Raw genomic sequence first — 12812 nt, 5'->3', positions numbered from 1 at the left:
ATATCTGCTACTGTGTTGATTTAAATAACTTTTCTTCCTCCAAAGCTGCTATTCTTTAGCACCTAAGAGCACAGAATGCTAAGAGAGAGCTAGTAAAATTATTGTGACTTCCCTTATTTTCTTGGATGAATTTCTCATTTTGTTTTTCTGCCACATTTCCTTTTTCTCTGTCAGTTCTCTTGGGTTTGTTATTATCTCTTTTTTATTATGCACTGTAAAAGAGACGATCTGCAGCGGATCTGCAGGTGGAACAAGAGCAGCTATTTCATCCTGTCCTGTCCATTCTCAAAAGAAAATATTCTGAATCACATCCAATCTCAAAGAATTCTGACTGCACCCCTTTGCAGTCCAACTGGATGATTAACTGTGCTTTATCGGTATATGACCACCATAGCCAAATTCTTTTCATATCCTGTATCTGCAGGTCATGTCTCTACAGCTAATAATTTCATCTATCTTCAGTAGCTCCAGGAAATTTCCTTTTCAGGACAGACAGCTGCAATGGATAGATAGTGATTTCTCTGTGTGAGGAAAAATTACTATATTTCATCTCCTCTAGAAGTATAGAAGAAGCTCACAAATTTCTGATAGCCAGCAGGAAAACATGCTTTAGATAAAACATTTCACTCTGCAGAATGGTAGGGTTTGCAATTTCAGGCACTTTGCATGGCTTAAATTTTGGGACCTTCTTAGTTCCATTTCTTTGTGGAGGATTTCCTTGTTCTTTTCTTTCCTTCCCTTCTCCAGTACTAGGAATAAGGCATATTGGAGGGAACAGAATAATGAAAAACACACCATAAAGTCTTAAAAGACATTATGTTGGCATATTTTACAAACTGCACAATGCTTCACTTGTAGGTTTGCAATGTGGTTATGAACTCTAATATTGAGGTCCTTCATATAGTGGTCTTTTCTTTGTAAGGATTGTTCTCTCTCCAAAATATTTCAAAACTTTTCCACATAGGTCAAGAATTATAGTTGTATCAATTTTCTAGACTGTCATTAAAACCAGGTGTCTTTTGTTTGCACACTTTACTCTAAAAAGCTGAATGTATCTCACAATATTCTCTTCCACATTAAGATAGCTTCTAACACGGGCTTGGGATCAAATTTTATTCTCACACATTTAAAAGATCAGTCAGTTAATGTAATAGGGGAAGGAATTTTTATTTTATTTAATCATTAAAATGGCATTTTTAGAGGCAGGTGCATAAAACTTTGTCCACTAGTTACAGAATAATTTTAGTGATAATGTAATTTTACATTGCTTTGACCTAGGCCACTAATGGAATGGTCTTTAAATTGAATTACTTCAGGGGGTTATTTTGTACTATTTTTCATAAATCCTTAATACAGGAAGGTGTATTTAAATTCTGTAATTCAGATGTTCACAGAGCATTTTATTTCTATATAGAGATAACTAAAATATTCAGAAAGTTATCAAACCTTTTCATCTGTTACATGAAAAGAACAGTGGTAAGAATTTGCCTTTCCTTGAATTTTATCTAAATTGATTAAAGTCTTTATTCAGGAAGTTTAAATACCGGCAACTGCATTTTCCCCCCAGTGGATTAGGTTCCAACTCAAGATGGCCACAGAACTGTTTATAGCATATCTTGGATGTATTCTAATAATATTTTATAAATATCTAAAGTGACTCCCAAGAATGCTGTTAACTGTGATGTCTGACCTGCCAACAAGATCAACAAGATCTGATGCTTGCTGTAGTGTAGCTGAACTTTGATGTATTTTAATTGTCTCCTCTGACCATTCTTTGTCATTGTTTAGCTTGTTATCCTGCACCATGAATGTAAATATGCAGAGCTGAGTCAAAGGAAAAAATGAGGCCTCTTTTTTAGAATCATAATTCTTGGAATTGGGAATATATTTATGTATTTATGTTTTCTATCTACTGGCCTTTTTGGCTTTTTTTTTTTTTTTTGCATGTGAGCGAGGAAAAAATGAGGCACTCAGAACTCAGAACCTCCCCACTTATTTATAGCTTTTTCCTTAATGTGTGGGAATAGTAACTTGAAAGATAGGTGTGAATGGAATTTTAGATTTACAGCTTTTAATAAAGTATAGTCTGGGGTCCAGATAAGAGACATGATTAAGAGATTCCCTGGGCTGCTACTGTGGATTAGTCACTTGTCACCAGGTCAGCAGTGACAAGAAGTTCTAGAGCAATGAAAAAGGGCTTCAGGGCACTGGGATGACTGGTTGAAGGAAAAAGAGCTGAGGTGGTTTTCCTCAATGCCTTTGGTATCAGGGAAGAATTTTGAAAGGTCCAGGAGAGCTCACCTGATCAATACATGTCTTAAAGTTTGTTGTCATTGGCCTTTTCGATCATGGGGTGGTTTATATTTATACAGCACCACTCCTATTTGAGAAAGGTGGAATTCACTTGTCTAAAAGGGGAAAATGTTTGCAGTTTGCAGGAGTAATGATCTTCTGGAGGGCAGGAAGGTTTAGCAGAGCGACCTGGACATGCTGGAGCAATGGGCTGAGGCCCGAGTCTCAACGAGACCAAGTTTCAGGTCCCGCTCTTGGGTCACAGCAACCCCAGGCAGAGCTGCAGACTGGAGGAAGAGTGTCTGGAAAGGTGCCTGGGGGAAAAGGACCTGGAAGTGCTGATCAACAGCAGTTGGACATGAGCCAGGTGTGCCCAGGTGGCCGAGAAGGCAAATGGCACCTGGCCTGGGTCAGCAACGGTGTGGCAGCAGGACCAGGGCAGGGATTGTCCCCCTGTGCTCAGCACTGGTGAGGTCACACCTCAAATCCTGTGTCCAGTTTTGGGCCTCTCACTACAAGAAAGGCATTGAGGGGCTGGAGTGAGTCCAGAGAAGGGCAGCAGAGCTGGGGAGGGGTCTGGAGCACAGGTCTGATGAGGAGCAGCTGAGGGAGCTGCAGTGGTTTAACCTGGAGAAAAGGAGGCTCAGTTTGATCTCTCAAACTACCTGAAAGGAGGTTGTAGCCTCGTGAGGGTCTGTCTCTTCTCCCAGGAAACCAGCAACAAGACAAGAGAAAATGGTCTCAGGCTGAGCCAAAGGTCATTCAGTTTGGACATCAGGAAGAATTTTTGCCCCAGAAGGATGGTCAGGAGTGAATATGCTGCCTGGGGAAGTGGTGGAGTCACCATTCCTGGAAGTGTTGGAGATGTTCAAGTTCCAAGCACTTCATGCTATGGTTTAGCTGAAGTGGTGGTGTTTGGTCCAAGTGTTTCCAGGAATCAGAAGAAAAGCTTTTCCAAACAATGTTAAAGTGCTCATATAAACAGCAATTCTTTTATACAAGCTTACAGGTGCACAAATACAGCTATGCAGGCAAGCAATATCGGATTTCTACAATTTTTTAAGGTTAATTATTTAGTCTATCTCTCAGGTATACCCAATAGGACTACAGTTTCCCTGGTGAACCACTCTTGGGCACCTTGGAGTGTCTCCAGCAGGTTCTTGTTTTGTCCCTCAAATGCTGGTGCAAAACAAGGTGTCCTGCTTAAAAATTCTTTTCTTGACAATAAGACTAAGCAGAATTTTAACAGTGTAACATAATGTGTTAGAAAGAGTTAGCTATTGTTCTAAAGTATGAAAAAATGGTAAGAAAGTTCTACAAACTCTAAAAATAGATATTAAAAATCTACAAAGTTACAAATTAAAAAGCTAAACATCTTTAGGCATCAAAAGGTTGTACTTGATCATGGAGGTCTTTTCTAACCTTAATGATTCTCTGTGCATGAATAAGAAGACCTACCTTTAAGAAGTCTCATTATAAGTTGCACTCTAAATTACATGAAAAGCATATTTAAACATAGTTTTCCATTATCAAGTTAAATATATATGGAGATTTATGTCTGGTTATTTCATAAAAGTTTGTTTGAAATTAAAAGCAGCCAAATAGTTTTAGATTTGTTATATTTGGTTGCTACTCATCACTGCCTTGTAAAGGGAAATTGCTTAGCAATTCTCTTTTCTTGTGAATACATTTTCTTCTTTAGTTTACATTTAACATACTGTCATGCTAAAAAGAGGTCATGAAACAACTTGAAACAAGAGGTTTTGAAACAACTCACTATACTAATTTCAAAGTTGTATTTTTTTATTTGAAGGCTTTAATTAAGATTCCATTTTTTGCATTGTATTTCACTGTGAAGACACAGGTTTAATTATCCTGAACTTCTCCTTCTGTCCCAGCAGAATATGTCCAAAGGATGTAAGTTCATGGGGAGATTGATCCCAAAGTGTTACCAGAGAGGTGAATCGGTGCTTGTGATTCTTAATATAGACCAATACTGTAGTTGACTGGGCCTCCTAATGTATGTGCAGCATATGTCAAACAGCCTGTCTGTGTCTGCTAGGATAGTTTCCATCCCCTGAAATAACATATGCCAAGCCATGAAATTTTATCTTCCATTGGCATACACACCAGAGGTTTAGTAAATATATTGGTTTCAGCTAGGAAATATGAATTTTCTGAGTTCTGAGCTACATCAATAGACTTTCATAGTCCAGGTGGGGCTGTAGACAGGTACTTGCCACTTTTTCAGCCTGTAACTTTGTTCAGCAGGTTGAATTGGCATGATGTTGTAAATGCAGAAGCCACTGTGGGTTATTCAGCAGCAGGCTTTCATCAGTTTGGATGCACTACTTTAACACCACTGAAAACTCACAGATAGTGTGACATGGATAAAAGGTAGCCTCTGATTCTTGTTTATACATGTTTGAGAAACAGCAGCTTCCAGTGATGATGTATTTTAATTTGCCATATGTGTGAAAAGTTGAATTAGCATATTCATCACCCAGCCCACAAGCAGCACTACGATTGCTTTCCCAGGCAGTTCATAAATTGTACAGATCCAGCAGTCAGTTCTGTCTCCTAGAGACAGCTCTGCATCCTCCCAGAGCAAAGTGAGTGTGAGGACTTGATCAGGACTTTAAAACAAATATGACTTTGGTATTCTGTAAAAACTGATGAGCATCTACAATTCCTACTAGCTTTAGCAGTAGCCTGTTTTGTATGATGAAGATTAGAGGTCAGGTTCTGCTCTGGGAATATGCTCTTCTCCTGGATCCTGCACAGCCTCGGTAATAACTGTGGTCTTTTTTTCTGTGCAAACCATCAGGGGCTATATTGTGGTCATTACCATTTTCTTCTCTTAGGGGATTAAATGATGGAACAGAATCCCATAACTACTGTCTTGCCTGTCAACCCTATTAATAGGGTGTCACCTAGCAAATGGTTGTGAAATTGATGGAAACTTGTTTACTGGGCAGGATTCATCAAGGGGCTATCCCATCAAGCAAAGAACTGGGCAAAGAGTTACTACAGCAATTTCGTGTCAGATGTGCACTTATTTAAAGTAATTTTGTTATCTTTTTAATTGATGTTGCGATTAGTGGGTGACAATCAAAGTATTTGCTGCTCTGACAGATACCTGCTAATTTCAGCAGTGTCCAAATGAATGCCAAGATACTGAGAACCTCTTTTTCCCCTGTACTCTTATCTTTATTCTTATTGCCACATATATCTCACAGGAAGCTTCATGCTGTATTAGATAGACTTGCACAATGCATTTTGATTTAGGTCAAGGCCTCTGAATTTGAAAGATCAGACTACATGAGATTAGTTCATGTAACTCCAGAAAATTGTAGGGCAGAAGGAAGCAGTGATTTAACAACTCAATACATTACACCTTCCACACTGGTTAAAGCCTGAAAGAAAATGGTCTCTGTCCTCCTAGACTAGTCCATGGTGAAAAACAAAGTCTAGTGAGGGTGGAGGGCTGAGAAATCTGCTTCAAAGACACATTCATGCCACAGGTTAAACCCTCAGCATAGGCACATCCACAGTGTTCTTGGTATCTGGGACTCCATAGGGAGTTGTAATGTGATTTTCCTGCTACAGAATTTGTTGTGGTAACTTGATGCTATCATAAAAGAAGATGAGTATTGGAAACATGTAGAATAATACAAGAGGAAATATTGGCCAAATACTACAGATAGCTTAGTGTGAGGAGAAAAACCAAAAAAATCTCAAAACAAACAATGAAACAAAACTAAATAACAATTATTAAAACGCCTAGCTTTCATTAAGATAGAGAGAAAATTACCTCTTCATTAACATTCCTTGATTATTTTTTTTCTTTACGTGCTGAGTACGGAAGTAAAAAGTCAGCATAGTATTGAAACACAAAGAAAATAAGACTTTAATGAAGGTTTTATCAAAAGGTTAATAAACTCTTACCCATCTCAATATCCCAGTTTTTCTGTGCATTGCTTTTCAGTGCTCATTCTCTATGAATCCTTGCAGTTATATTTCATTAGCATTGAAATACAGAATAAAAAAAATGAAATTGAAATATATTTCAAATATTGCAAGAAATCATTGCATTCAAATATAATTGCAAGGTTTGATTCAATTCATTTGTTGTTGACCAATAGTATTTGAAAAGAAAAATTAAAGATGACATTGAAATTACTAAGCCTTTATTTTTAGTCGTTGTCCATAAGGTTTTTCAAGTAAAGTTTCAGGGAGCAGTGTAGACATACCTTATATATTGAGTTTAAACATAGGAGCAAAATGGCCCCTTTTTGAGACTTAAAAATGCATAGATATCAGCAAGTTTATTGCAGCAAAAAGAACAGCATATTTTCACCAATAAAATTATGTGTTAGCTCAGATAGTGACATACCTGCCACAAAATCATGTCTGCTGTCACATTTATGATAACAGAATGTGGACAGAAAGTTAACTTGGAGAGTCAGTGGGTAGTCATCTTTACGAATTAAGACAAGGCAATCAACCTATATAGTAGGTGGATGAAGAGAGGAATACAAAAAGACCCCAATGATTTTGATATCCAATTCATTTTGATAACTCAGGTATTATTTCACTAACATTACTAAAAAAAAAAAATGAAATAAACCATGAATCTTGGAACTCCAGACGTAGTTTATCTTTTCTTTTACAATTTTCAGTGGGTTTGGATTTTTGTTTGTTTTGGTTGGTTGGTTTGGTTTTTTGTCTTAATTGTGGAGTTTTGCCCACTATTTATTTGGTCAGTACTTGGCAAAATGAAACTGCTATATATTGGGAGACATTATTTAGAATTTCCTTGTTAGCACATGGATTACATCTTCCCAGATTAAAAAAGAAATTGCTAGAGAATATGTTGTTAATTCAGTCAGTTGTTGTTAAAGGAGGTGCCTCCTTAGACCTTTAGGTTCTGTCACTACTACTGTGCTTTTCTTTTTAATTAATTTCTGTAAGTGTTTTTACTACCTAAGTGGTAGTTGAGTACTCACAATTGCAGTCTTCTTTTAAAACTTTTAATCTTTCCTAACTCGGTATTGTTGTTGCATCTCATTAGACAGTTTTAATGCCACATACTGTATGAAGAAACTTTAACCAGTGCACTTTTCATCAGCTGGTAGTGTAAAACAGACAAAACAACAGAGCCTCTTAAATGAGACTACTCATGCCTGTCTTTCTTACTATGAATTTGTGCTAACTTTTTACTCATTTTATTGAGACCTTCAAGATGAAGTGACCTACCACTGTTCATTTTGGTAATGTTACTCTTTTCCGTCCCTCTTCGCTTTTGATTTTTCTGGTGATCCTCTTTGTCCCTAGCTGCCACTATCCTTGTGTTTGCCCCAACACCAGTTCTGAACAGAAGCTTGTCTGCTGGTGTTTTACAGCTTCTCATGGAGTTTTGGGACTATTCAGTCTTAGTGCTTATGCTATGGTTAATCTAGACTGCCTGTATTTTTATTTTTCAGGAAACTGAAGCAGCAGTGCAGGCTAAACAGCCGAATGTGGAAGAGGTTTTGTCTAAAGGGTGTCATTTATATAAGGAGAAATCAGCTACTCATCCAGTAAAGGTAATGAAGCAACCTTTCACAATATCCATTGCTGTGTAATAGGTTATGCTTCCCCTGTTGTACACTTGTCCTTGATGTGCTCTGTTTAAAATCAATAAAAGAATCCAGCAAATGGCATTTGTTCTATTCTGTGATGGCATAGCCAGCGAAAATGTAATGCTTCCAGCTAAAAAGCTTATGCATATTGTGATGGGAATATTGTTTATCACATTAAGGTTTTTTTATTCATTCAAGAGTAATTCATACTAAAAGCAAATGAAATTTTTGGTGTGCAATTATTAGCAACATGTAACTTGTTTTTAAACTCCTTTATTTTAAATTTTACTTTCAGAAATTTTGTCAAATTAAAAAAAAAAGAGCAAATTTTCTAGAAAAGATGAGAGTTAAGTTATAAACAGAGTGCTTTTTTTTTTTTTTTTTTTCATTTTGAAGGAAAGAACACATGGCAACACAGAACTTTCTCACTCAATTTCTCTGCCAAATTTTATCTAGAATGACTGAGTTGATTCTGTTTTGGATCAGGGGACACATTGTTTGGAAGGCTATGCCTCCCAGCACTTCTCTTTTAGAAAAATGTACTGTAGAATCCTTTTCCTCAGCTTACAAATCATCTATAAGGGGATATTTTACATGCTTTTCCTAAAGACTATGAGGACCTTCACTGAGTCTAGAGTGTCATTTTCCTGTGGATTCCTGTGGAATCTTGAGGTCATCAGCAAGCATCCTCCTATGTCTGGTTCAGCTGTTTTTCAAGCAGGAGACCAAACTAGTGAGATTAATACCATACAGCCAGAGCTTGGTCTGGTTTCTAGTATTATAACTGCTAATTAAGTATCTGTAAACATAATGAATGATTAAGAGTTCCCAGAAACAGTAATAGTGACTTATTGATTGCACTAAATATCTACTTCAATTGCTTCTGACTGGGCCAAGATAGTAAACTTTGTATTTAGAGCTTTTCAAAGCATACAGCACTCTGAAATCACAATTGGCAGAAAAAGAGTTTCTTCATAAAGATAAGATGTCTGTAGGTGATGTCCGCAGTGAATTTCTTGTTTTTCTGTCTCTCTTTAGTCACTATAGTTGGAGTATTATTTTCCTACTTTTACAAAATTTTCTCTGAATTACTTGTCAATCCCACCAGCAGATCTCCATTCACAGGAACACATGAATGAACTGATATCCACTTTAGAAATAAACATTATTAGGTTTATCATCTTCTTTCCTGAACAGAAATGCTTAAGGGTTAATATCCCCTTTGGTAGATGTGCATTTTTAATGATCAGTTCTCCTAAACATGACAAAAGGCTAGAAGAGGTAAACTCAAGGTGACTTGAGTGGGCAGAAGCAAGACTCTTTTGGGTGTTTCCCTTGGCTAATAAATCCCTATTTTTGTTGGAAACTGAAATGTCATCTACACGCTGAATGGATGATGGAACAAAAATCATTCCCCAATAGCTGCATTTACTCATTTTGCATGACTTCAGCTGCAGCCTTTGGGGATCTTATTCCACATCTTAAGAAGAGCGCTCAAAACAACTGAACGCTAGAGGTTTTGGCTTTCTAGATTTTTTAATTTCATATAAAGAATTGCAGAATGAATGCTAGTATTTTCAAGGGGAAGAGCTAGCACTTGTTTTATATAAGAATGACAGAAGTATAAATGATGTTGAAATTATTCTGTTTAGCCCAAAATTCTGACACAGAAGTGTATGTATTTTAAGTGTTCACATCAAAGACTAAAACTTGCCAATTTTTACCATATTTACTTTAAAGATTATAATGTTCCTTAAGTTGTAGTTTTGACAATGGTATTATGATATTTTCTGTGATGACATTAGTAATTTGTGGAGTAAGGCATATTTAATTTTTAGTCCCTCTTTGATTGCATTTTACTTGTTTCTTTACTTTCTGTGGTTCATTTAATTGTGCAACCTGTGAAGTTAATTTCTGGTTCAATGTCTGTCTAGTGCAGTAATTCATAAAGCAGTGGTTATGTGCTGTCAGGACTGTTGAATTGCTTTCTTGATGCTGTAGGTAGGTTTCCTTAAGTCACCATTCTTCCTCAGTTACTTTCAGCAAAGTGTGCTATTTATATGTTTCAACACAAACTTTTTGATTAAGATCAAAATAATTTTCTACACAAAAGGTATTTGGTGGAATCAAAAATAATTTTTACTCAGATTAAGATGATTTTGGAAAGATATTAGCAAGTTCGCAAAGCTAAGAACTAAAACTTTTAGAAAATTCTTTCATTACAGCTGCTCTGTTACACTTGGTTTAGACTGAACCCTGCTTAATTCAGTCCAGGATATGGACATCACTCACAGTGCAAGGAGCAATTAAATACTTAGACCTTAGACCCATAGTTCTTATTTAGTGTGTGGCACAGAAAAAAAAAAAAAAAAAAAAAAAAAAAAAAAAAAAAAGGATAAAATTACATGCCCTTTTTTAAAAGCATTAATTACTTGTATAGCATTGCTTGACAAAATTGTAGATTATTTAGTTCTCTGGGGTAGATTTGATTTTTTCCCTCCATTATTTCCCTAATTCACCACAAATTTTCCCATTCTTTTCAATAAATGAAGTAGAGGTCCTATTGACTTATTCTTACCAGCAGCCTTTCCTGTGCTCAAAAGCAGTATGTGCCAGAAAATTAGAGATATCCCTGCAATTTATGTGCATTTTATCTGAAATAATGTTCATAGTTAAAATTATTCTGGCATTTCCTAATGCTTAGCTGCTTATCTTTGCAACCTTTATAATATGTTCTCATTATAGTATTTTGAATGTAAATTAAATCCCATGGATTTATATTGATGCGTACTTAATCTTATCTCATAGTTATGTCACTGAAATAAGTATATTTTTCACACCTTCACTAAGCATACTAAAATAGAATTTTGCAACACAAGTCTGTAAAAACATTTTTGTTGGCAAATCAAATCCTTGTATACGCTGATTCAAGAGTCAAGAATGGGATGAGATGTGTGATCCTTTAAGCACTAGCACTTTAATAATCAGACCTATTCACTTTTACAAAATGGATTTCATGCTTTTGAAATGCATTTCTGTAAAGCTTTTGAAGGTGAGGGAGAGAGAGGTTACTGCTGGTGTCAGTGGCAATAAAAAGGATGTAAGCCCCAATCTCATGATTAACAGCATTTAATCAGAACAGTTTATTCAGGAAAGGATTTCTGTGCCAGTGGAAGAGCTGTGGTTCCCTTGCCACAGCACTCAATTTTTCTTTTCCTCTGGTGGGTGAGAAGTAGTGAGAAATTTATTTTCATTGTTCTCAGTCTTGCATTTAAAAGACTACATTTCTCTCTCTAAATATTCATATATAATTTTAGTGCTGTCAGTAAGATTAGTCCACATAAGGGTGTTAACATCGCTTAAATTGCACCAGTGCTGACATTTAAAGAAAATCTATAAATTCTGTGCTAAGTGCAACATATTTGGATGTTCATGCTTCTCACCAGAGCTCTAGAGTTGCAATTACAGCAAAATTGTAGTGCTCAAAGAAGTTAATATTTTAATGCAAGCATGTCAATTTATGCCAGATGCAAGATCAAACTGGAATTTTGATAGAAGGCTTTAGAACTGGTTGCTCTCTTATTAGTGGTGCAGCTGTTGCCCTGGACAACCACTCTAATGTGTGTGGTGGGCATGTTTTATATTTGGTTGCTGGCAAGAAATCTCTGGCTCATACATGTAAGAATGATTAAGTAGCTACTCATGACAAGGATCAATATTAGAATGATGGAATAGAGCCCAAATCCTGGCCCTGCATGAGACAGCCCTAGAATCACCCCATGTGCCTGAGAGTGTTGTCCAAACACCACTTGAACTCAGACTGGCTTGGAGCTGTGACCATTTCCCTGGGGAGCCTGGTCTGGTACCCAAGCACCCTCTGGGTGAAAAATCTTCTCCTGATATCCAAACCTTCCCCACTACCTCAGAGTCTGTGTGTGTGCATGGGTACATACATATTTCAATTTAATGAGCATTGTTCTCCATCCATCTCCTACTGACCTCTGTCAGCTTAGACTCTAAGTAATTAAAGTACCTTTTGTAATAGGCACCCTGTTTCTATCACTGCTGGATTGTGATTTCAACTATATATCTAATTGTGGATTGAAACCATAGAGTGCTAAAAGCATTCTTGAGCTGCATCAGTACTCTGTTCCTTTTTGTAGCAGAGAATCATATAGCAGCTTAAAGAGAAATGCTGTCTTAATTTTAAGAGTTTAGATATGTCAGCATAGAATTAGCAATGCTTCATCTTTCTTTACAATCCTTAAAGCAAGAAAAAAAGAGAGGTAGAAACAATATTTTCAAATCTAAATGCCTCTTATCTGAAGACCTATGTTATTCGTACTCCAGACGTCCATGCAGGTTTTGTTCACTGCACAGGACTATGTGCTCACACACTGAAGTTTATGGTGCCCTGAAGACTCCAAGCACTTTTTTTCCTTTTAATTTAATGGGTGGGATAATAAATTCTGGATATGATGTTCGAAATTGCAGAGGTTTTATTGAAAAGCTTTTTGAAATACATAACTCGCCTTTCTATTTCAATTTAAAAAATTATTATCTCATGTTCACAGTGCTTAAAAGCCAAGCATCTCGGGCTGGGGGGCTGTCCCTGGCAGGGTCAGGATCAGGCCGTGTGAGGACAATCAAACACAGCCCCGGGTGGCTGGGCAGGGCCACGGGAACGGGATGAGGTTGCTCCAGGAATTCACTCTGTGCTCAGGGTCAGACACCTGCGCTGGTTCTGAGTTGGCTCTGAGCTTCAGCAGCCAAACTTTGAGATTAAAAGATGCTTTTAGGGCCCTGACACCAGGAAACTTTTTTGTAGCACAGGTGGAAAGGATTTTACTTGTCCCTCTCCCTCATTTGTGAAAATTCAGTGTTGTATCTTTCTGT

The 12812-nt window shown here is 36.9% G+C and overlaps 1 protein-coding gene across 21 annotated transcripts in view; it reads left to right on the top strand.

Annotated features, from left to right (window-relative positions):
- DMD (dystrophin) overlaps positions 1–12812 on the top strand; it is a 1135802-nt gene that overhangs the window by 792970 nt on the left and 330020 nt on the right. For all 21 annotated transcript variants that reach the window (XM_072937290.1, XM_041719931.2, XM_041719926.2 and 18 more), the window contains one exon: positions 7779–7880. In XM_072937290.1, the coding sequence (XP_072793391.1) occupies positions 7779–7880 (102 nt within the window). The remainder of the gene's footprint in view (positions 1–7778; positions 7881–12812) is intronic.

Source organism: Taeniopygia guttata, chromosome 1 (assembly GCF_048771995.1).
Source record: "Taeniopygia guttata chromosome 1, bTaeGut7.mat, whole genome shotgun sequence".
Taxonomy (NCBI): domain Eukaryota; kingdom Metazoa; phylum Chordata; class Aves; order Passeriformes; family Estrildidae; genus Taeniopygia; species Taeniopygia guttata.
This window is presented reverse-complemented; position numbering and strand designations above follow the sequence as displayed.